This window comes from Erithacus rubecula (assembly GCF_903797595.1).
Source record: "Erithacus rubecula genome assembly, chromosome: 1".
Classification (NCBI taxonomy): Eukaryota; Metazoa; Chordata; class Aves; order Passeriformes; family Muscicapidae; genus Erithacus; species Erithacus rubecula.
The window spans coordinates 110086397-110110913 of NC_136658.1; the positions used below are offsets into that span (position 1 = coordinate 110086397).

A 24517-nucleotide genomic window follows, 5' to 3' on the forward strand; every position below is an offset into this window, starting at 1 on the left:
CCTTAAAAACACTTCCCTGCCTGAGGATTGTTGTGTGAGATGAAGCAGGTAAAAGCAGTGAAAGTCACATTAGCATTTATTTCATACTTTTAGAAGTTTAAGTGCAGGAATTCCCCAAATTGGGAAGCATCCAAGGCCATGTTGGAGCAACCTGGGATAGTGGGAGGTGTCCCTGCCCATGGCAGGGTGGGATTAGGATAATCCAAGATCTCAGGCTGCAGTGTGAAACTTCCTCTGCACAATTCATTTTTCATTCTCTTTGCCTTGCTAGAACTTTTCTTCCTTTCCTTCAATATTTTCCCTCCTTAGATCATTGCTTTGACCCAAAATGTTTTGAGCTTCTTTCCCCACTTCTCCCTCCTATCCCAGCCTCATTTTCCATGTCTGGGTTGTTCAGCCATGTGCAGATATTCCCTCTGTTCCCTCTCAGGGATATCCTGGCAGCTGAGTGAGAACCTGCCAGAAAACACGACAAGAAAATAAAAGTGTGAAGTGTCTCATTCCCCACAAAGGGGAGCTGAGAGTTCCAGAGCTTGTGGGGTCACACCACAGAACAAGCACAGTTCTTACTGTGCAGGACATGTTCAGACTTTCAATCTTTTTATTTCCAATCCCTGCTAAGCCACCACAGGTGAAGGCAAGAGCTTCTTCTTGCTTTTTTTCTCTGTTTAAATTGGTGATGGGAAAGCAGCCCAATGTCCACTCTAAGAAAATCCTGTGTTAGCTGAGGAACTGTACAACTCTCTTCCTTCACAGAAGATTTTTTTTTCCTGCAAAGTTAATTGTTTTGCAGAGTTCTGGTCGACTTTTTTTTTTTAAAATCTCTGCTTGGAAAAGCTCTCAGCATCCATGAACATTGTGATAGCTCAGTTGTTCAAGAGTATCTGGAAAAGGGAGTCCCAACCATCTCTGAGTTTATCAGCACACCCTAAAACAGACAGGGAGCAATGAGCAACAAGCATTTGTATCTGAGAACTCCCTGTTCCAATGAACCCACCCTGAAGATGAGTTAGACCTGCCAAAGTTCTGCCTGAGCATCACCAATGTCAGCCCCAGGGGCAAGGAGAGTTGGGAACAATCATCTTTCAGGCAATGAGCAAATGCCAACCTGAACTCTGAGTGAACTCCTCAGGCCTGCTCTGCCCATTGTCCCTGTGCAGGGGGTTTGGAGTGACTGCATGAGAACATGGGGGTGCAGAGACCTCACTCTGCTTGGTCTGGAGTGGGAAAAGCTGAGAGAACCCAGGCAAAAGCTGAGAGAACTCAGGGAACAAAAGGAAATTACCTGCAGCAGCTACTGGAGAACAATCCTGTTATAAATATCCCACACGAGTTCCTCCTCTGGAGGAACTTTATTATTGTGGGGGAATTTTTTAAGAATGGCTGCTCCACAAGTTATCCTACAATAACTATTCAGCCAACTTCCCTGTACAGAAATGCCAAACTCTGCTTTCCTTCCCAGCAGAATGGAGCCCTAAACTTAGAAACAAGCCCCTTCTCCAACCTCATTCACAGATTCCCCCTGCTCTCCCTATGGTCACAGTGCTCAGAGGTGACACCTTTTCCCAGCTGGAGTGAAAGGAGGCCAAGAGCAGGTTCATGAACTGTTCTGCCACTGCTGAGCCTGTCCTGGCTGGTTCCTCCCCTGGATGAGCTGCAGCAGGAGGTGGATGCTGGGCAGGACTTGTGGTCTGTGGCTTTTGTGCAATCTGAGGACACCAATTCCCTTTCCTGCACAAAAAACTCAGACCTGTCACAGGGAAAGATTGTATCCAATTAAAGAAAAAAAAAAAAAAAGACCACTTCAAAATTCTGGTACCAGAAGAACTGAATGCTGCTGCTCGTTGTAATTCTGCCACTACAAGAGAAAGAAGTTTCTAAAAGTCATTTAATCCACTGGCAACACAGTATATAAATCTGTGTTTCATTAACTTATAAATATGACTTTGAGTACACTCTGGAGAACCTTAGAACTGAGGAAATGTTGTGAAAAGTGAAACCACTTTTTTTTTTTTTAATAAATAAAGCCCAAGATTACCAAAATTCTCAGCTAAAACTTACAGGAAACACAAACACTCTGAACTTTCAAAGTCCAAATTAAGTTCTGTGAGACCTCTGCTTTTCCATTTCTGCCCTGGTGAAGCAGCTAAAAAACCACCTGGAATTGCACAAGGAAACAGGGACAGGCCTACAAAGGCTTGAATGGACTGAAAATGCACTAAAATGAAGAGAACTGTGCCCAGAAATTAGGAAAGCACAGAATCCTTCCCCAGCTTTAATTCTGTGCCTCCATGTCAATAAGTTATGATTCTGTTTAGCTTCATGAATGCCCTGTTTGTTTTAGGGGGCAGAATGGAAGCAGTGCTCACTGAATAGGTGGCCATACAATAGATCTTTTGATTTTCATTGTGTTTAACATAATATCCCTTGCCACTCTTCAGACTGTGCTGCAAATAAAATTATTCCTGCCTGCATATATATTCTATAGAGTGCTCATTGTTTTTGCATCCTTGGAATTCACAAACAAACATTTCCTTCTGTAGAATTCTGGATTTTCTCCTGTTCTGCAGATGGGATAAACACAAAAAGGGCTCCATAATTTAAATTTTTGTACATTTGGGACTTTGCAAAGACAAGGGACACATCCAGGCAGGTAAATCTGTGTTTTGCAGAGCTCCACAGAAGAGCAGCTTTACAGGTTAGGTAAAAAAAGCTCCTTTTTGACGTGCTGCCCTCATGTGATCCTCCAAGAGAGGATTTAGAGAGGAAACAACTGCACACACACCACCAGAGTTAGTAGGGAAGGTTTTCCCCTTTTTTAATACAGTTTCCAAGTTTTCCTGGAATTCTGTCCAACCCCTCAGGAGTGCTGGTCAAACCCAAGTAATGTGGCTGGTGATTCACCCCAGCGTGTATTTATTTATTTAATGACAAATGAGTGAGTGAAGCAGAATCTCAGCAGTCAATACTTTATTACTGAATGTTTAATAACCTGTATTTCAAGAAGAGCCTAACATTTGCTTTAAAACTGACAAATAAAAATTATCCAAGTCCTCTTTTTCCAGAGGTCACTGATGCTCTTGAAAATGTGCCAAGGTTGAGGTTCTGAGGCTTCTTTTTTCTCTCTCCCCCTACAAATTCATGTACAATTTATGATTTTATGCAATTATTCTAAGGTTTCTAATTTTTCTAATTGAGTGAAAAGCCTGCCATTAAAAAGAGGGAATATAAAGGAGAGGGGGAAATGGAGATAAACCTTTTTTATGGTCATGGTGAAAGTTCAAAGAACCACAGAAACAATAATGTTGGAAAAGACCTTCCAAGATCATCAAGTCCAACCTTTGACCCAACAAACACAACAGCTCTTAAAGCAGAAATAGGGACTGAAGTGTGAATTCTATTCCTAACACAGGTTTTCCAATAATAAATTAATTCCAACTACCTCTGCATCTTTAATCCTGCTGAAAAGACCCACGCCTGCCCCTCAGTTCTGAGTGAAAACCACAAACAGAAAACAGAAAGTTCTGTCAAATTCAGTAAATAAGCAGGAAAATCTTTTCTAAACCACAGTAATCTCCCAATACAGCAGAAATTTAGTGACACAGAGTTTAAATTGACATTATTTTAACCTCCAAAACAGCTATAAAAGAACCTCTAAACTTACTCTTCAGAAGGCTTCAAGCAAACTCCAAGTACACACAATTTTTATTAAATCTAAGTTTTTGGTTCTAGAAATCACTATGTTTCTCTATGAAAACGTTGGCTTTATCCAAGAGAAACTTAAATTCCCCTCTGCTGAACCTGAAGTTCTTCTGAAGGGTTTAGAAAACAGTCAAAAAAAACTAGAATTCCACCACAGTAAAAATCAGATTTAACCAAAAATTTGCTGGTGACAGGAATTCCCAGCATTATTAGCAAATGCCAGGTGGTATCAAGCCACATATACACACTGATACTTATATTAAAAAGAAGGGGAAAAAAAGAAAAATAGCATGGGATGGACAGTTAAAAAATTACAATTAATGAGTTGGGAGGAGAGAATGTGAGCAGTTATGGAAATACAATAATTGGACACTAAGGAAGACAGAGGGAGGGAGTGGGACAGGACTGAAGAAGGTAAAGTGATGTATGAGTGAATAGGGGGAAAAGCTGGATGGGAAAGCAGGGAAAGGAAAAAAAGGTCGGATACAGATGCAGATTTAAGCAACAGAATGTATTTTAAGCTCAGACTCCCCAATATTCTTAGGCAGGAATGATATTTAGGACAGGAAAAAAACAGGACTCAACTTACAGCTGAGGAGGGGCTTGGTTTTTGGTGTGGGGTTTTTTATGTCGGGGGTGATGGGAAATACACCATTTTTGAAAGGTGAGCGTGTTCCAGAAATAGATTATTTTAAAGAATAATCAGATCTCGGACACCGAGAAAGGGGCGAGGCGAGTGTGTCAGCGTTCCACAGCCGTGCATTCTGCGGGGGAGCCGGCTAGTTTAATGCATTTTATTTAAAAAACAGGAGGGAAATGAGGAGAAACAGAGTGGGAATAGCAGCCAGGCGGAGCGGCGGCGGGACGCGGCGCTCCGGGCTCGGAGCCGCCGCCGTGAGGGCGGCGCGCACCGCGCAGGCGCCGCGCGTGAGGGGGAAGCCGAGCCGCGGCTGCCGCAGCGCGCCCCAGCAACAGCGCCTCATTAGCATAGCCCACCCCGGGCCGCGCCGCGCCATTGGCCCGCAGCGCCGCGGAGCCGGCCAATGGCGGCGCGCTATGCAAATGCGGGCGCGCAGTTGCCAGGGCAGAGCTGGCGCGCGGCGGCCAATGGGCGCGGGCTCCATAAACAAGGAGCGCGATTGAGCTTTGTCACATTCGCCGGGCGCTGTTAACACTTTGCGGTGTAGGGCGAAATTAGCTCCATCTCCCGAGGATCAGGCTCATGTTCTACATTTCACCCCCACAGCAAGGGCAGGGCGGCGCAGCCATGATACACGGGATTTACGGATAAACGCGCCCGCGTTAGGATTTCGCCTTGCCCGGCTCCGGGACGCCTTCTCCAGGGTTGGGATGCGAAAGATTCCCCCCAACGCTGCCGGGTGGGAGCGAGCCCGGCTGGAATTCTTCCCGGGGCTTTAAAAAGCTCTAAAGTTCCCTGTCACTGCCTTCCTTAGGCAGGTCACCTCCTAAAATTACTGTGTCAGGCTACTCCTGTCCTTCCCTTTTTCCTTCCCCTTTTTCCCAAGGATCTGAATTTATGTTTCATTGGTTTGGGTTTAACCCTAAAGACACAACATCTATTATTATTATTACTATTATTATTATTGTTATCATCCACCCCCCCGACAGATTTTTAAGCAAATGAAATTTCAGCTCCGCTAACCACTGAACATGAGCGAAGCTGAAGCATCCTACAAGAAATATAAGCTTTAAAGAAAAAAAAAAAAAGAAGAAAAATAAAATTATCTGTCAGCATATTGGTGTCTCTGTGCCTGTGACGGCGTGAATCCATCACTGACCGGCCCCGCTCAGGGCTGCTGGGGAGATCCCCTTCCCACGCGCAGGGGGGATGCGGATGTGGAAAACCGGCGGCTGGAAACGCAAAGAGTGACAGACACACTTACTCTGGAAGCCCCCGGCTGTCCCTGCAGCAGCAGCACGGCAGCAGCAGCAGCGCTGTCCCCTGTCTCTACGCCGTGGCGGCCGCAGCGATGCCGGGCATGTTTTACTGCACTTTGCCGAGCCCGGCAGCGATGTGCCAGCGCCGCTGCGAGTCACTCACCTGCCGAGGGGGTGGGGGGTGCTTCCTGTTCTCCGGGGCTCCGCCGAGCTGCCGCCGGACAGGGCACGGGCCGGGAGCCCCCGGGACCCACCGGGGACCCACCGGGGCACGGCCAAAGGGGGATCCCTGCCTGCCAGGGGTCCCCAGCACAGCACAGCCCCCAGAGCCGGAGGCAATCTGATGTTACCGAACGCCCAAAATGGCAGCTCCAACAGAACTTCAAAGTTGTCCCGGCTCCTTTATTCGACAACTTCATTTTGGACATTTTAGCAGCGGTGAAACCACTGAACTACCTCTTTGCATTGCTCTAAAACACCGGGAGCTACCTCAGTGGAACTCCTGAAACATCTCTCTGAATGTCCTAAAACTCCAGAGCTACCTCAGTGGAACTCCTCAAATTTATCCTGTGTATCCTAAAACTCCAGCAGCTATCTCAGTGAAACTCCTGAAATCTCTTTCTGAATGTCCTAAAACTCCAGAGCTATCTCAGTGGAACTCCTCAAATTTATCCTGTGTATCCTAAAACTCCAGAGCTATCTCAGTGGAGCTCCTGAATTCTCTCCCTGTCTCCTAAAACTCCAGCAGCTATCTCAGTGAAACTCCTGAAATCTCTTTCTGAATGTCCTAAAACTCCAGAGCTATCTCAGTGGAGCTCCTGAATTCTCTCCCTGTCTCCTAAAACTCAGCAGTTACCTCAGTGGAACTCCTGAAACCTCTCCCTGAATGTCCTAAAACTCCAGAGCTACCTCAGTGAAACTCCTGAAATCTCTCCCTGAATGTCCTAAAACTCCAGAGCTACCTCAGTGAAACTCCTGAAATCTCTCCCTGAATGTCCTAAAACTCCAGAGCTACCTCAGTGAAACTCCTGAAATCTCTCCCTGAATGTCCTAAAACTCCAGAGCTACCTCAGTGAAACTCCTGAAATCTCTCCCTGAATGTCCTAAAACTCCAGAGCTACCTCAGTTAAACTCCTGAAATCTCTCCCTGAATGTCCTAAAACTCCAGAGCTACCTCAGTGGAACTCCTGAATTCTCGCTCTGAATGTCCTAAAACTCCAGAGCTATCTCAGTGAAACTCCTGAAATCTCTCCCTGAATGTCCTAAAACTCCAGAGCTACCTCAGTGTGTGTGTGCACTCACACCCAAACACCAGTGCTGCCCATTCTCTGTCTCATGGCAGCTTTTTGAACCCGTTTATTGCATTTATTTCTGCTCATCCTGCAGCCCCTGCAGCACGAGTGTTGTTACCTGACCAGGGGCTTACAAGATTTTCCAAGCAATCCGGGCTGGGCCAGGACTTTGCAGTGCTAATCCTGGTGCTGGGCTGCTCTGCTGTCCTTTCAGGGAAATACTTTTATCAGCACTTAACTGAAAGTTCCTCGTGTTGGTGCAGCACCTCCTCCTTCCCCCTCCTCCAAAGAACATTACTCACAATTTGCAGTTTGCAGTGCAAAACTAATTAGAGATGGAATAAATTACCTGCTACATGGCAGCACGTCAAACTGCACGAGAGGTGAAAAACACCCAATATTTTATCCCAAATCAATACCTGGCCTGATGGCTCAGGCATTTCCAGCTGAACATGAAGTTTGCATAAATATTGTCATTGTTTTTAAAGCTCTCCTTTTGTACAAACAGATATTAAAAAAAAAAAAAAAAAAAAGAAATCCTTTCCTACGCATAAAACTCATCAAGGGAAATTACTTGAATTATTCTATTTCCCATTTGTAGTTACTGAGGCACAAGATATATTTAAACAGTTGGTAGAGAAAAAATGGGAAGCATCTCCCATATCAATGTACAGCCAGCATGCCAAACCATGAATGTAAGAGCTAAACAAGGGATGAATACATCATGTGCAAGAGTCTCACATGATATAAATTATTCAATACCTGACCAAAGAGAACAGCTTTCAGGAGAGAGGGGGAGGATCTCAAAGTACTTTTGTAGTTTGAATACAGGCAGGGTTAGGAATTGATGCACAATCTTTTTAACTTGGTTAAATAATCTCATGTATTTTCCAACTATTTCACTGGGTGATATCCATCCAGCTCTGGTGTCTACCATAAATAAAGGTGGATTTCATCTAACACAGTGATGACAAATTTAAAATAAAACCAACTGTAAAAATAAAATAACTTGGCACGTGGGCAAGTGTGTATTTTCAGAATTTGGGCTGGCCCCTCCTTCCACTTGCAGGGTTTGCACAGCCCTATTGATACTAAAAGTCTTTTTTCCTTTACTAATACTAAACTGGCTGAACAGTTTGGGATTTTTGGGATTGGATTTGAGATTGCTGTTAACCTTTTAAGGACCAACATACACAAACAGAAGCTTTTTAAGGGAAAAACTCAACTACCAAAAAATATTCACCATTATGAATTCCACCTCGATTATGGGGAAGCTGCTGGTGTGATGATTCCAGGGAATTTCCTCACTGGCTGATTTCATGGATGATTTTGAAGTAGTTCATGTCACTCCAAGGGAAATTTACAGCACTTAAATTTTGGCTACAGAGCAGTTCTTTTGCATTTGAAGACACTGAACTGCTCTGATACTCTGTATTAATAACAGAAATTCTGACAGAGCTTCTGAAACTCACAATACTTTGTATTAATAACACAAATTCTCATAGAGTTCCTAAAAACCAGAATATTTTGTATTAATAACACAAATTCTGATGGAGTTCCTAAAAACCAGAATACTTTAAAACTCTTAGGCATGCTCTCCTTATTAATCCATATCACAGTTCATAAAATAATAACATTCTAGTTTTTCCCTGACTCCAAAGTTTCCTGGAAGCACCAGAACTATTCCAGAAAATCCTCACAGGTTGTGAACTGTACCTAAATCACTTTTCTGCTGTGTTCTCAATGATTTGATAACTGATATTCTGCATTTTACAGCAGGAATCTGAAGCCAGTCCTGACAAATTTCACTCAAGAGTTCTCAAAATAATAAATCATTCCCCAGCAAAAAGTTTCAATATTATCCTTAGTGCTCATCACAGAAAATAAAAAATTAAAAAAAAAATCATAAATAAATCCAGGCAAAGGGATGACAAGTCCAGTCAAACCTCACAATTCCAAAGCATTCACTTGAAAGCCCAATTTCCTGCCTTTGTAATAATTCCTGTATTTAGTACACACACTTTTAAGTTTAAGCAATTATTTCTTTTGATTTGTCTCACCTTGAAGTAGCAGCTTTTAAGGAGAAAAAAACTTAAGTGTGGTTGAATGTGTATTTGCAGCTGGAAACCACCAAAAACTGGGGATGCCAAACTTCCCTAATCCAAACAGTATCACCCCAGAGTTGAGCTCACTGTAAACTGTATTAATTTCTCTCAAGTAAAGCAAATTTCAACCCCTAAAAATTGAAAACACAATAACTAAAACCATCCATAAAACAAACAAAAAATATCATTATTCCTTTAGGATAATACTATGATTTAAGAAAATTATTTTTGAAGTGTAGCTTGCATTTTTCCTTCTAAGGCTTTACTGTTTCTAGCATAAACTAAGCAGTAGGTATTAAAGCTAACTATGAAAATTGGGGTTTTGTTTACACTAATAACAACAATGAGAGCAACACTACACAAATATCAGAGTTGTGCAAATTTTAAAAAATCATTCCAGCATTTCCTGAAGGAGCTCTAAACTACACCAAGGAAAAGCTGACTGGATAACTTGCCATGGTTTGATGTTGATTTTGGGTTTCCTCACCTCCAGAAAGGTGCAGTGGAAGATTTCCACCTCAGCAAAGAGACTTGGGATATTCCCAAGGAAAGGTGATGATGGAAAATTAATTACAGGATCTAAACACCAAAGACAGAAGGAATTCTTCAGAGTTCAACCAACAATTGTGTTCTGGGAAAAGATCACCCCAAGTCCTGTTCACAGAAATGTTAATGTTCTGAGCCCTAAAGGCTTTTAATTCAAACCAAACTGTGCCCTGGTCTGGTCAGGGAATGTTCCCAGTAGATGTGAACATCACATTTACAGGCACCAGGCACAATGTCCTGCAGTGCAAAGGAACCATGACCTCCTACAAAGCCAAGTCACCAAGGGTGAAGTCACTGCAAGCCAAGAAAAGTGGAATAATAACACTCAAACTCTTGATTTAAAAGTTTAGGTACCAATGAGCATCAAAGCTTCAGCACTGAGGTTTTAGAAGTGTTCTCAGGGAACAGAACAGCCAGCTCCAAGCATGGCACAGGCAGGACCCTGCACACACACATGTGAGGATGAGTCTCTAACTCTTTCTTGGCAGGCAGGGGCTGGGAGAAGAGGGAAGGAGCTGGAAGTGCCTCCTGCCATGAGTGAAACTCACTGGAGTGAGGGTTGTGTCAGAAGGGGTGTGGTGTCACCCCAAAGAAGTGTCACCCCAGCAGGACATCACTGAGGGCAGTTATCAGTCAGTCCTCAAGGCAATGGGGCTTTGGGGCTGTCCCTGGATCCCTGGAAATGTCCCAGGCCAGGCTGGATGGGGCTGGAGCAGCCTGGGACAGTGGAAGGTGTCCCTGCTATGGCAGGAGTGAAACTGGATGAGCTTTAAGGTCCCTCCCAACCCAAATCACTCCATCATTCCATGAATTTAGAGAAGAAAACATAAAAGAATCCCAGGATCTGCCACCTCTGAGATGTTTGTAAAAGCCAACATACCTCATCATTCTCTTCACTGCCATGCCCAACATTTTACCAAGTCCTTCCAAGACTTTAAAAGCCTTACCAGGAAGAGCAATATTGTTTTTTGTGCTCCAAAACCCAGTGCAGAGGGAGCAGAAGAAGCCCCAAGCACCTGCTCCTGTTCTGCAGCACCAGTTGTTCTGCCAGGCAGTGGTGACACTCGAGCCCTTGCCAAAGCATCTGGCTTGAAAGCACCATGGAGTTGTTGTCTGGCCCTGCTGGCCAAGCCCCACAGAACTGCTTCCAAATGTCACTCAAGCTCACACAGCTCCTCAAGACTTCTCTGGGAATTTATGGGATTGCTGCAGTTTCTTAGAAGCTCCAGAGGGCCTGACCTTGGAGAGCAGAAGGTGCCAGAGGACTTTCCTTCTTTCTCTGTCCCACACAAGGGTAAGGGGAGGCTTCCCAACATCTCTGCAAACAAAAGGGAGGGGACAGAGGTGGAAAACTGTCCTTGCCATTATTTCTGAGAGGAAAGCATGGCAGACCCTTCAGAGGGTCACAGCACTGGCCACCTTGAGCCAACACTCCAGTGTTTCAGAACATCATGAAGAATTAAATGATTTTGCCAGGGAGGCTCTCGCTGGATATCAGGAAAAACTTTTCCTGGCAGAGTGGTCAGGATTGGGATGAGCTGCCCAGGGAGGTTTGCAGTCACTGTCTGGGGCAGTGCTCAGCACAGGCTGGATGTGGCCCTTGGGGACAGGGCTGGGGTGATGCTGGTGGCCCTGGGGTGGCACAAGGTTTAACAACCCTTCCAGTGAAGAAATTGCTGCTGGTGTCCAACCCAAGCCTCCCTGGCACAGCTTGAGGCCTTTTCCTCTTGTCCCTGTTCCCTGTGAGCTGAGCCTCCTGTTCCATGGAAAGCTCAGACAGAAAATGGTAATTTTGTGTTCCCAGCTCACAGGATTTCATTCCTAAGGACCAGAAGCACATCAGGCACAGAGTCACACCTGGAATTTCCTGTGCTTCCCTTGTAACTGTGCTGAGAACCCCAGAAAGGGCTGGAGAAAAGACTCCCAGACTCTCCAAAGCTGAGCACAGTGATGCTTGGCCAGATGCTTCCAAAAACTTCCTGAGGCATTTCTTGTTCTGCAAATCTGATCAGTTCCTATCTCAGAATGAGGAAATCCAGGCCTCTCTCAGAGGTGCCATTAATCCAGAGGTGCAGTACCTGTCTAATTACCTGGTCTTTGATGAAATTCTGACAATTCATTAAGAGCTGATGTTGAAAGGAGCCCAAATCACTTTGTTTGAGTAGCTGCTACCCAGACTTGCTCAGAAGACACCAATTCACTTTTCTCTAAATTGATCAAAAGGCTTATCCAGGAGGGAGATTAACCATCTTCCTAAGGGGTTGGGGCAATTTCTTGGGAAGACCAAGCTACTGCTAATCTGTTACTGAGGATAATGTGGATTTTTGATGGCAAAAAGATACTGCTAATAAACTGGGATCCATGGGAGAAAGTGTGACATAAAGTCAAACAAACTGAGCACATGTATCTGTGCATTTGTAGGGAAGGAATTGGTCCCTGTGAGGATGGGGACAGGGTGTCCACAGAAGATGTGGGTGTCCCATCCCTGGAAGTGTTCAAGACCAGCTGAACAAGGTTTGGAATAATCTGGGATTGTGGAAAGTGTCCCTGCCCATAGCATGGGGTGGGAATGAGATGAATTTTAAAGTCCTTTCCAACCCAAATCATTTCAGGATTCTATGAAAGCAGTAATTCCCTCCTTCTCTCTACCAACCCCTTCCCAGGAAAAAAAGTGAAGCAGATTTTTCCTCCATGTTGTACAGGCTACAATTCATGGAATTACAGAACACAAATGATTCCTCAGGTGTCTGAATATCCACTGAGTGTTTACTCAAATACCTGTAACCAGAGTGAAAGACTTCAAGTGAAAAGACATCACTCTGGATCTGGAAGTGTTTTGAACCCAAGTCCCTGCTCCAGACTAAGTTAGCTCCCAAATTCTATTTAAGGAAACTGCCTTCTATTGAAGAAGTGGAGTATTCAGCTGGCTTCGTTTTGGTGGCACTTTTTCTGAGTAGAGAAGTGTCAGAATTTTTGCATTTGGATGGCAGCCTATAGAGCCTGGATTTCTCCCAAGAAAAAATGAAGTTGTGCTTCTTGCCTTCCCCTGGAGCTCCACATGCCTCCAGACATAAAAGAAAACACCAAACAAACAAAAAACACAACAGCTACTTTTTGCCTTTCTCAGGATCCAAACAGTTGTTGCCTGGGGCCTTTTGCTACCAGAATCTTTGTTGGAAAACAAAGCTGAACACAGAATTTAAGCTGAAGGTGCAGAATCCTAACTTAAAGCTGACCCATTGATTTGGGTGTGTAACAGTCTCTTTTTTTGTGAGGAAAATCTCTTTTCTTCACAAGAGAAGTCATGAAGACTCCTGAAGTCCATGAAGTCAATCCAAGCCAGAGGACAAGAACAACTTTACAGATAAAATTTCTCAGAAGATGGAAGAAAAGCTGAACTTTCCAAGTAAAGCAACACAAAATTCTCCCAGGCTTTATAAAAGAGAAGGAAGCAAAGGAATATTCCTGCAGCTGCAGGTCAGGAAAAAAGAAGTTATATTTCTATATATATATATTTATAGATTATGTATATATATAACAAAAGATAGGACAACCCTGGGGTTTTTTGTTTTGACAAGAGTGGGGAAAAAAGCAATTTTCTCCTGAGACATCCAAAGTGCAAAGAGAAAGGAAAAAGGATTTAAGGACAACAGTGGAATGAACAGGTGAGGAAGGAAGGAGCTGCTGAGTACCCCTGGATGCAGCAGATCCCAGGAATCCTCCCCAGGACAGGGAACAGCACAGAGGGTGCAGCTCCACAGTTTACAGATCAAGGCTCTTCCTTGAGACAGCTCCTTCCCATCAGTGAAAATGCCAAAGCAGGAGAGGCTCAGCTGTGAACCCAATTTTGTAAAATCCTGGCATGGAAAAAAAGGGAAACACGTCAAAAGCATCAGCCAATAACTGCACTGCTCACCTGCAGGTTTTGAAAAATTGAATTTTGGAGAAAACTGCAGAGATGTGAACATTTAAGCCTGAATAGAAACACTGCCTTATTTACACCCCCTTTTGAGCCTTAGCACCAGAAATCCCCATAAACTCCACACCATGGATCCATCACTGGACTCAGGGAAATCTCCAGGAATTATTCAGCATTGTGAAATGCTTACTGTAAAAGTATTTTACAGCTGGGAGTTTTAGAAAAGTCTAACTTAAGACACAAGAATAAATTAATTACCATATTGCTGCTTTTTTAACACAACCTTTAAGGACCTAACACAGAGCCCACCATGAACATCTGGAACTCACCTAAAGTGAAGCTGTAAATGGAATTATGATGGACATCTGCTGCCTTTCAGGTATTTTGTAAGTGAAGTATTTCAAAGTAAGTGAAGTGAAATATTTTCACTTTTATAAGGGAAATATCTCAAAGGACCTGATTCTCACTTTTATTCCAGAATAACATAAAATCTCTGGATTATTAGAAGGTACAAAACTTGGCAAATATATTTGGTGGAGGGTTTTAATTTATTTTATATTTCACAAGCTAATATAATATATGTAAGCCATTATTCCATACCTACATGAAGATAAAACCAGTTTTATATTGAACCCAACTTGATCCTTGGAGAAGGATCTGATCTAGTGAGAGGCATTAACAGCAAGTCAGGCCCCACATTAATATGGCAGGTGAAATCAAAGATACTTTTACCAATATATCAAATTTTGGAGAACCAGTTCACTCCTTTTAGGCATCTTCAGGACCTTGGAGGAGAATGAAGATGTCAGTCCTAAAAAAACATGTCTGGATCTCCATGTATTGCCAGAAACAGTTTATTTTTCTGGAGTGACAAGGCAGTCCTGAGAAATTGTGTTATTAAATATTTTCTCTATTTAAAGGCCTTAATACCTAAAAAACCAACTTCATTCACCCTTACAAACATCATCCTTCTGTTTATTTCCTGGCACAGCACATCTGCTCATCACTCTCCATCACATCTGAGGGAGCACAAACAAGTGACAAGTTCACCCCAAAATACTGAGCTCAAATAGGCAAGATGCTCAAATATTAAAATTTTCAGTGATTTTAGGTAAGAAAAAGCAAAGCATTGGATGGTTTAGCAAACTTGAAGGCGTTCACAATGTGGATTTAGTGAAATGAAGGAGAAGTTAAGAGGATGCACCAAAAAAAAACCAGTCAGAAGACCCAGAATTAGCCAGTAAAAGAACTTCAGGCTCTGCTCTCTGCTTGTATCCCCAGTTTTTTAAGGGATGAACAACATCCAATTTGTTAGGAAAATGCCAACACCAACAGATTCCCATGGGGAAGGAAGAAATCAAGAACAAATCTCTTTTCTCAGTCTGGAACAAAACTGCTGCCACCTGTTCCACCTTTCCAGCAAAGATGTTCAACAGCTGCCTCTGTGTGCAATAAACTCAATTCTAGGTCCCCAAAGATATTCTGGGATTTCATTCAGCCACAGGTCACCAGGGGTTGGGTGTGATGTCAGTGATGCTGAGCCTCAGGAACCAGGATTTTCCCTTGGGCTGATGGATCCATGCAGGGCTGGGCACAGCTGGAAGGTCAGAGCATTCAACCTGATGTGTCATTAAAAACAAATGATGTTTTTTGCTCTCTAATCTAATCTCTGTCCTTAACAACTGATCACCAAACGTGATTTTGAGACTGTGGCGTCACGATGGAAATCTGAGAGTGAAAGATTCCCAGTTTCAGATTTTCCATTTTAATTGTGTTCCTAAATCCAGCAGGGTTTAAGCAGACTCACTCAGATGACGTTTGTGCTGCACCCAGTGACATCAGAGGGCTGACAAATGTGTCCTGAAGCTGCCTGATGGAAATATCCAAGCTGGCTGTGGGTAGCTGACTGCAGAGTGAGACACTGAAACTGGTAAAACCTGGAGCTTGGTCCCTGTGCATAACCAGGAAAATCTCTGTCACCAAGCTGAGCACACCCTGTGCTGCTCTGGAAAACTGGGAATCCACCAGTTTGATCCCAGTTAGGCATCAAACAAACACATCTGGGCACCACTGCCTGCAACAGTTTTTCATATAAACATGAAAAAACACATATCACAAGATGAATTGAATAGAAAAGGAAGCACCAGCCTGACAAGAGAAAGAGAAATACAAATCTTCTAAGTCAGAATGTCCAATTTCAGCAAGATTTATGAACAATATTTGCCCACTACTTGCCTGATGAAGTATTATAAATGGAATCCTTACCAAGAACTCCTCAGGCCTGGCTGTTAGGAGAGCCATCCTAAGGTGTCTGTATTTTAAAATTCAATCCCAAAAGAACTTTAGGGATGTGGGGAGAGGTTTTTTTACCTGGCTCCATGATTTATGAAGGATGCCTCCTACAAACATTTGCTGTCCTGCTTATGGATTCAACACAGAATATGTTCATGAGCTGAACATATTAACATTAATGTATTAATATTTTAAGTGAAGCTTGTTCAGTGATGATGAATTTTGGGAGTTGGGGCTGCCCAGGGAGGTTTGCAGTGCCCATCCCTGCAGGTGGCACTCAGAGCTCTGGGTTGGGGACAAGGTGGGGATGGGCACTGGGACTCCATGGGCTGGGAGGCTTTTCCAGCCCCAGGGATCCCATGAAGTGCTGCTGGTGCAGATCAGGGATTTCAGGGCTGAGCCTTGCAAAGCTCCTGAGCTGGTGCTGCCCATGCCAAGGCCATGGGAGGAAAGTCCCTGTGGGAATGAATCCAGGGCCTTTCCCTGGAGCACAGGGCTGAGCTTCCCCTCAGCAATCAACTCACTCCAAAATTCACTCCAAACCTCCCAACCAGGACAGCAGGGCCAAGCCAGGAGCATTTGCTGCCAAAAGCAGCAGGAACAGGACACAAATGGGATGCACAAGGCAGGGCAGCCACCTGAGCCAGTGAATCCCTGGGACAAGGCACAATTCCAAAACTCAGTCTCACCATCCCATTGCTGCCTTGCCCAAGAGAACTTTTCCTTTTTGCTGTGTTACATTCATTATAAACCCCAGGCATTCTCAGTGTACTGAGCAATCATTCAGGAAATGGGAAATAATTTTTAAATAGTTACCATTGCAATTTTTGATCTGCCTTTTGATTTGGTTTTGTTCAAAATCAATTTTTTTCTTTGCTCTTAGAAATCAGCAACAGAAATAAATTTCAGCCTTGCAATAAAGAAATCTCCCCACAACTTAAAACTTCACTGAAAGTTACCTTAAAAGGTTTTTAAAAGAGGGTCACAGGTATTGAGAGGAAAAATTAATAGAAATTCCTTTTCCAGAATATTAAAATTATATATGAGAACAGCAGCATCTAAAGATTTTCTGGTATAGATGCTCTGGTCTGTTCCTCAATAAGGAAAGCAGCATCTTCCACCAGGCTGTAATTTCATTCCAAAATCCTGGAGCAGGATTTTTGTTTCCCCTTAGATAGGGGCTGAGGCTGAAAACTTCAATTTTCAATATCACAGGTACTGAGCCATTCTGGAGGAGGGGAAAAAAAAAAAAAACAAAAAAACCTTTTTCTTTTAAATAGGCAACTTCTTTTTAAATATGGATGCACGAATCTAACTTTAGCTGTCCAGGTTTTCACATTGCTGCTCTCAAATCCAGAAAGTAGAGCACTAATTTAGTCTGTTGACTTCAAGGTTATCATTCATTGAGGTCAATGACTCCATCTCTGAAAAGCAGAAGTTCCCCTTTCAGTCTGAGGAGTGCTGAAAAACTCCCCAAAGCAGCACCAAGCCCTGCTGCAAAGGGATTTATCCATGGCAAACCAGGGGTTAATCCCAGGAATATCCAAGCCCTCATTAGCTGTTTGGATTTTAAACTTCCCTCCTAATGAGCAGCTCTGGTTTGGGTATGATTTTTGTGGTATTTTCTCTTTATGGCAAACTTGTGAATATCCAGCAAAAACTCCTTGGGCAGAATCCAAGTGGAGCCAGTGTCCCACCAGGAATAAAAGCAGTGGGAGCCCCACTGTGCCCAGCAGGGAGTCAGGGGAGGGGGAAGATGATGCTGGGCCAGGAATTTTCTGCATTTTCCCTCCAGTGGCTGTGACTGAAGCAGTTCAGGTAGCACAGGTGAGCTCCAGCACACAGCAGCACCATGGACACATTTTGTTCTGACTGCACAACAACAGAGGGGTTTTCTGCTTTGGTTTGTGGGATTTTTTACTACTGACATATAAAAACATTCTTTAAAATAGCTACAGGCTCAATGAAATCAGCAGTTAAAATGTGAAATAAGAGATGTGAGAGCCATGGGCCAATTCTCCATTTCCATTGTGTTCTTCCATAAAATAAACAGCTGGACACTTGCAGGCCCTAAACTCAACCTAATCCAGGAACTTCCCACAAATCCTTCCTCTGGATTTGTTATATTTTAATAAGGAATACAGCTGGGGGAGGACAGGTATCTGTGTGAGAATTGACTGTTTAACTGCTCTTTCTGTATCCTTATTAAAAAAGTATTGGATTGGCTTTTTGGGGTTTTTTCTTTCCCAAAAATGACCTTTTTTTATAAAGTTAAGAGCAATATGAGCACCTCCAATGTCTTATCAAACTTGACTACACCATTATCACATTTCCTTGGGTTCTCAGCATCTCTGGTGCATCCCAGATAATTCCAGTTGATGAGAATAATTTGCTGTAACCATTATGCTGCTCTTTTTTTCTTACAAAGGTTACAAAAAGAAGCTTTGAGCTCTTCAAAAGCTTAAAAATCAGACAACTCAGTATATTTAGATCCATATTCCTTAGATTCCAACATAACTACAAAAGTCAAAACCAGAAAGCTGTTATAAAACCAAATGGTTTTTATAAGGCATCTCCATTTAAAAAGAGGAAAATAAAGAACAACCAAGCACTGAGCACAAAGCAGCAGGACAAGGGGTAGCAGTAATTCTGGAACACCAATTTCTGAGCACAAGATGAATTCCTGTTTGGAGGAACCCAGCACAATCCCAAATTTGATGCCACCACACCATGACAAGTGAATATGGGTAGGATGATTGACCACCAGCCTCAATATACCCAGAAGTGTTTGGTTCCTTGCTTTCCCCAAAGGTCCTGGAGAGACTTGCAAAGGACAAAAAAGTGAAAAATTCCCATTCTGAAAACATTTTTTTTGTCACAAATCACTTTCTAAGGCATTACCTGTGTTACCACAACATGAATGAAATATAAACTTGGCTTTTCCTGTAAAGAGCTGAACCCCAGCTTTGATTATTGCAGAATGTTTCAGGGAAAAGCAGAACAGATCCTAAAAAATCCACAAGTAAACACAGAATCAGAGAATCATTAAGGCTGGAAAACACCTCTAAGAGCATCAAAATCCAACCACCACCCCAACTCTGCCTGGTCCATCTCTCATGAACTCAAGTGCCACATCCACATATTTCTGAGCATTTCATTGCAGCACTCCCAACCCCTGAGCTCCCTTTCCATGGGGAAATTCCTGCTGCTGTCACCCTGAGCCTGCCCTGCCCAGCCTGAGGCTGTTCCCTCTCCTCCTGTCCCTGTTGCCCCCTCCCTGCCCCTCCTGTCAGGGAGCTGTGCAGAGCCACAAGGTCCCCCCTGAGCCTCCTTTTCTCCAGGCTCAGCCCCTTCCCAGCTCCCTCAGCCCCTGGCACCAGCACCCCCAGGGCTTTTCCAGCCCCTCTGCCCAGCCTGCAGCTCCAGGGGCTGGTGTGACCCAAGGACAGGACTGGCCCTTGGTCTGGTTGACCCTCACCCACTTGTCTTCATCCCATGGATCCAGCCTGTGCTGATCCCCCTGCAGAGCTTTCCCTGCTCCAGATGCTCAATAAAATTACTGAAAATATTTCAATATTTCAGTATCTCCAAACAGCACCTTAAAGTGCCCTTCTTCTGGGTATATTATATATATTAGATAATATATATTTATTAATTATATAATATACATTTTATAATATTCTACATATAGGTATATTATATGGTGTATATATATCTATATATCCCACATATTATATAGGGCAAAATGTATATCTCTCTGTCTGTCTGTCTATCTATCTCCCACATATTTACAGGGCCAAAAAGAGAAGTTCAACACACTGCAAGTTTGTTTTCCTGTTGAGTCAAACTGGAAAATAACATCTAATATGTCCATTTCTTCAAGTTTTCACTTTCTTTTCTTAAAAGCAGGGGACCTTAATATATTGCTGTGTTTTCAGCTTAAGTGGTGATGTAAAATTAAAGTATTCCATGGTAGAAGTGAAAAATCTTCTTCTTTAGGGGATTGTTTCCCCAGTTCTGCCCTGGTTAATTGTAGGGGTTTAGAGCAGCTTCCAGGACAATGAAGTGAAGCCCATTAAAACAAAGAATTTATTGATCCTGTAGAAGCTCCCCCACTTTAACCAGAGGTAGTTTTGACATTACCAGGCACCTCTGGTCAATCACCCTCAAGAAACCTTGTTGAAAATGCAAGAGAGCTGTCCTCAAAACCACAAAACCTTTCAATTTTGGGCCTGAGCTCTCCCCAGTTACTCTGAACTTGAGACTGAGATCAGCAGAGTCACCAAATAACTCCTCCTGTCATTGCACCACAAAATTATCACAGGGCAGGGCCTCATTTTAATGCTTGCAAATCTTGTTCATTCTCAGAACATCAGCAAACCAAGCCTGGCTCTCCCAATAAACAGAAAATGCAAATAAAATCTGACTTTTCTAACTTCCAACACATCAGAAGCATAATGGTCTTTGTCCTTGTTTGTGAACTGTATTTATCAAGGGACTTATAAATAAAGAATTTGGGCTACAGAAGACAGAATTACCACTTAAATTTCAAAATCTTGTATCCATTTCTATTCTGCAAGCTCAACACCATGAGAAATTCTGACCAAAACTGAAAGTGCTGAAGTTGGAAGTTTTAAATCAGATTAATGTACTGCAATGTGAAACTGAATTCTCTCAAACACTGTCACACATAAGGTACAATTTCATAACATTATCTCTCCTTTCAGTTGTGGGATGAGTATTTTTAAAGCTTTCAAAACATTTTCTCAATATTTAGGTTCTATTTTAATCTGTCACTGCCTACTAGACAGAGCTCCCTGAATCTGATGGGACATCAATTTTCTAGACTTTTAATGCTGCTCCTCTAGATTTAGATATTGAAAATGAAACATGAAAATGAAATATCCCTTTGGAGAAGTTCTTCCTTCTCCTCTTCTTTGCTCAACCTAATTTCAGAATTCTTTAAACCTGCTTTGACTTGAGCTTTCAGCACACAACTCACAAACACAGGAGTGGAATGAGCAATGTTTGGTTTTCAGGGAATGAAATCTCCACTTCCAGCATCTTGGTCCTAATCCAAGGGCTCCATGTAAACAGACCCTCCAAAGCTGTTTATGCACCAACAGCTGATGCAACTGAAAACTGTCAATCAGGAGATGAGCTGGATGCACACAGAAATCTGCCTGGCTTTTTTTTTTTTTTTTTATTCCCAGCTCTAAGGATTCCTAGGGTTTAAAGCTGAACAAGCAAACCAAAGATTTGGTTGAAATAAAGGCATTTGGGTATAAAAAATTAGAGTAACCCTCTTGGAGAAACTTGTTTTTATTCTATTTCTACTGCTGGTGATTTTCTGTGCTGAAATGTGAAATGTATTTCCAGTCATTGAATCTGCAAATACACTTGGCACTTCCAGGATCTCTGATTAGCCAAAAAATGGAAGAACTTCCTAAAATATCAACCAGTCCATTTCAGAAGCATTCCCATAAGAACTTTGAAAACAATATTTTCATTCAGGAAAACAATTTTCTTCCTGGAAGAAGAAGAGTTTTCTGAGTTGCAGAAGAGTTTTTAAAAGGCAAAGAAAGATTTCAAAATTCTTCTACTGAGTTGGAACAACATCATGTGGTGGGGACAGAGAATAGAACAGCAAGAAAAAAGCACATCAAGAACATCCATCATTTCTCATTGTAAAAATCTAAAGATGAAATCACCTGTATGCATCGTCTTCTTTCAAGTCTCATATCATCCTGTAGGGTTGTGGGGACAGGGGGAGTCCAGCAGCAAACAACACTGAAAAAGGGAGAAAAAAAAATAAATAAACTTCTTAAACTGCAGCCACAACTGCACAGTTCAACCCTGAGTTAAACCAAGGAAATCCAAATAGAAAATGTTTTCCAATAGGAATAGTAGAGATAGGCATGGCAAAGATTTATCTTGCACTGATATCTGGTTTTAGAAAAACTTTTTAAAGGATTAACTGAAATTTCAACTAAGCATTGGATAAGGCTCAAAATTAACATCATGTCAAAAAATCCCAAAAACCCATCTTTGCCAAGTCCTTAAATGTGTGGAGGATTTTCACAGAAATTCAGGACAATATTTCTAAAACACAACTTCTATACAAGCTATAGAATTACAAATGCATATAAATTCCTAAATGGCAAAGTTCATTTCTCCTCATAGCTTGATGAAATTAAATTAGCTTCACCTTGCTGCAAATAATTAAAATACACTCAGAAAAAATAAAGTTGTACTTTCCATAGACAAAGACATAGAAAGACAGGAGTTTCAAGGAAGGAAACTCCAACAGGAATTAAGAAGAACAGCAGGATTATTAACAATAAAACAGAATTAAAACCCAGCAACTAAGATTGGTCAAAGGATTTTTCAAGCATTTGTTCTCCACTTGTTCTCCAGCAGTCATTGGTGTGGTATTGGTATACAACCTATGGAAATATCAAACCCACTGAGAATTACAGAGAATTTTAAAGAACTCTGCAAATTACTGACCAGCTGGGATTGGAGAGTTATTATTATTTAAACAACTCCTGAAATATGTAACTTCAGGCAAGTGTGAGCAGCCTAAAATGCTCTCAGACCCTGCAATGTGAGCAGCAAACGGCGCCGTTCGCTCCATTTCCCCCCAACAATGGCACTGCAGTGTCACCCCTGTCCCTGTGCCACTGCAGGGTCACCCCTGTCCCTGTCCCACTGCAGTGTCACCCCCTGTCCCACTGCAGGGTCACCCCTGTCCCTGTCCCACTGCAGTGTCACCCCTGTCCCTGTGCCACTGCAGTATCACCCCTGTCCCTGTCCCACTGCAGTGTCACCCCTGTCCCTGTGCCACTGCAGTATCACCCCTGTCCCTGTGCCACTGCAGGGTCACCCCTGTCCTTGTGCCACTGCAGGGTCACCCCTGTCCCTGTGCCACTCCAGTGTCACCCCCTGGGCCCTGCTGCACCCCCCTGTCCCTGTGCCACTCCAGTGTCACCCCTGTCCCTGTGCCACTGCAGTGTCACCCCTGTCCTTGTGCCACTCCAGTGTCACCCCTGTCCCTGTCCCACTGCAGTGTCACCCCCTGTCCCACTGCAGTGTCACCCCTGTCCTTGTGCCACTCCAGTGTCACCCCCTGTCCCTGTGCCACTGCAGTGTCACCCCCTGTCCCACTGCAGTGTCACCCCTGTCCTTGTGCCACTCCAGTGTCACCCCTGTCCCTGTCCCACTGCAGTGTCACCCCCTGTCCCACTGCAGTGTCACCCCCTGTCCCACTGCAGTGTCACCCCTGTCCTTGTGCCACTCCAGTGTCACCCCCTGTCCCTGTGCCACTGCAGTGTCACCCTCTGGGCCCTGCTGCACCCCCCTGTCCCTGTCCCACTGCAGGGTCACCCCTGTCCCTGTCCCACTCCAGTGTCACCCCCTGTCCCTGTGCCACTCCAGTGTCACCCCCTGTCCCACTCCAGTGTCACCCCCCTGTCCCTGTGCCACTCCAGTGTCACCCCCTGTCCCTGTGCCACTCCAGTGTCACCCCCTGTGCCACTGCAGTGTCACCCCCTGTCCCTGTCCCACTCCAGTGTCACCCCCCTGTCCCTGTGCCACTCCAGTGTCATCCCCTGTCCCTGTGCCACTCCAGTGTCACCCCCCTGTCCCTGTGCCACTCCAGTGTCACCCCCTGGGCCCTGCTGCACCCCCCTGTCCCTGTGCCACTCCAGTGTCACCCCCCTGTCCCTGTGCCACTCCAGTGTCACCCCCTGGGCCCTGCTGCACCACCCACAGCCTGCAGAGCCCTGGTGGCACTGCCACCTGCACAGCTGCCAGGAGCACAGCTGAGGCCACAGCAGGGCACTGCCAGTGCCAAACTGGGCACTGCTGGGCCTGAATCACTTCACTGTGAGGGAAAGGCTGGGTCTGGTGCAGAGCTGAGCCCCCTGAGCAGCACAGGCAGCCCTGGGACTCAGCAGAAGAGCAAACTCTTACTTGAATGAACTAACAAAGGAATCCCTGAGTGGTTTGGATTAGAAGGGGCCTTAAAGCCCATCCAGTGCCACCCCTGCCATGGCAGGGACACCTCCCACTGTCCCAGGCTGCTCCAGCCTGGCCTGGGGCACTGCCAGGGATCCAGGGGCAGCCACCCTGTGCCAGCCCTGCCCACCCTCCCAGGGAAGGACTTTTTCCCAAAATCCCACCTAAACTTGTAATTTTTCGGTTTGAAGCCACTCCCTGTGTCTGTCCCTCCATTCCCTGTGTCTGTCCCTCCATTCCCTGTGTCTGTCCCTCCATTCCCTGTGTCCTGTCCCTCCATTCCCTGTGTCTGTCCCTCCATTCCCTGTGTCCTGTCCCTCCATTCCCTGTGTCTGTCCCTCCATTCCCTGTGTCCTGTCCCTCCATTCCCTGTGTCTGTCCCTCCATTCCCTGTGTCCTGTCCCTCCATCCCTTGGGAATTGTCTCTCTCCATGTTTCCTGCAGCTCCTTCAGGCCCTGCAAGGCCACACTGAGCTCAGCCAAAGCTTCTCCTGTGCAGGTGAACAATCCCAGCTGTGCCAGCCTTTCCTGCCAGCAGAGCTGCTCCATCCTCTGCTCATCCTGCTGCCTCCTCTGGGCTCTGCAGCAGCTCCAAGTGCTGGAGTCACCAGGTTTGTCCATCCCACACAGGTGCTCTAAGGCTCCAGAGCCTCAATCCCATCTGAAAGCTCTCTGGCCATTATCCTTTATTCCCTTTAACTGCAGCACCTCTGGGTTTACACCAGGATTACAGGAAGCTTTGC

At 44.3% G+C, this 24517-nt stretch overlaps 1 protein-coding gene across 3 annotated transcripts in view; it reads right to left on the reverse strand.

The window, feature by feature from the left end:
- Positions 1-24517, reverse strand: part of DYRK1A (dual specificity tyrosine phosphorylation regulated kinase 1A) — a 69027-nt gene that overhangs the window by 23068 nt on the left and 21442 nt on the right. For 2 of the 3 annotated variants that reach the window (XM_079312403.1, XM_079312402.1), the window contains exon 2: positions 21467-21545. In XM_079312403.1, the coding sequence (XP_079168529.1) occupies positions 21467-21476 (10 nt within the window). In that variant the 5' untranslated portion in view covers positions 21477-21545. Of the gene's footprint in view, positions 1-5606; positions 5753-21466; positions 21546-24517 lie in introns of those variants that run through there. The other variant, XM_079312404.1, reaches the window with a different exon arrangement.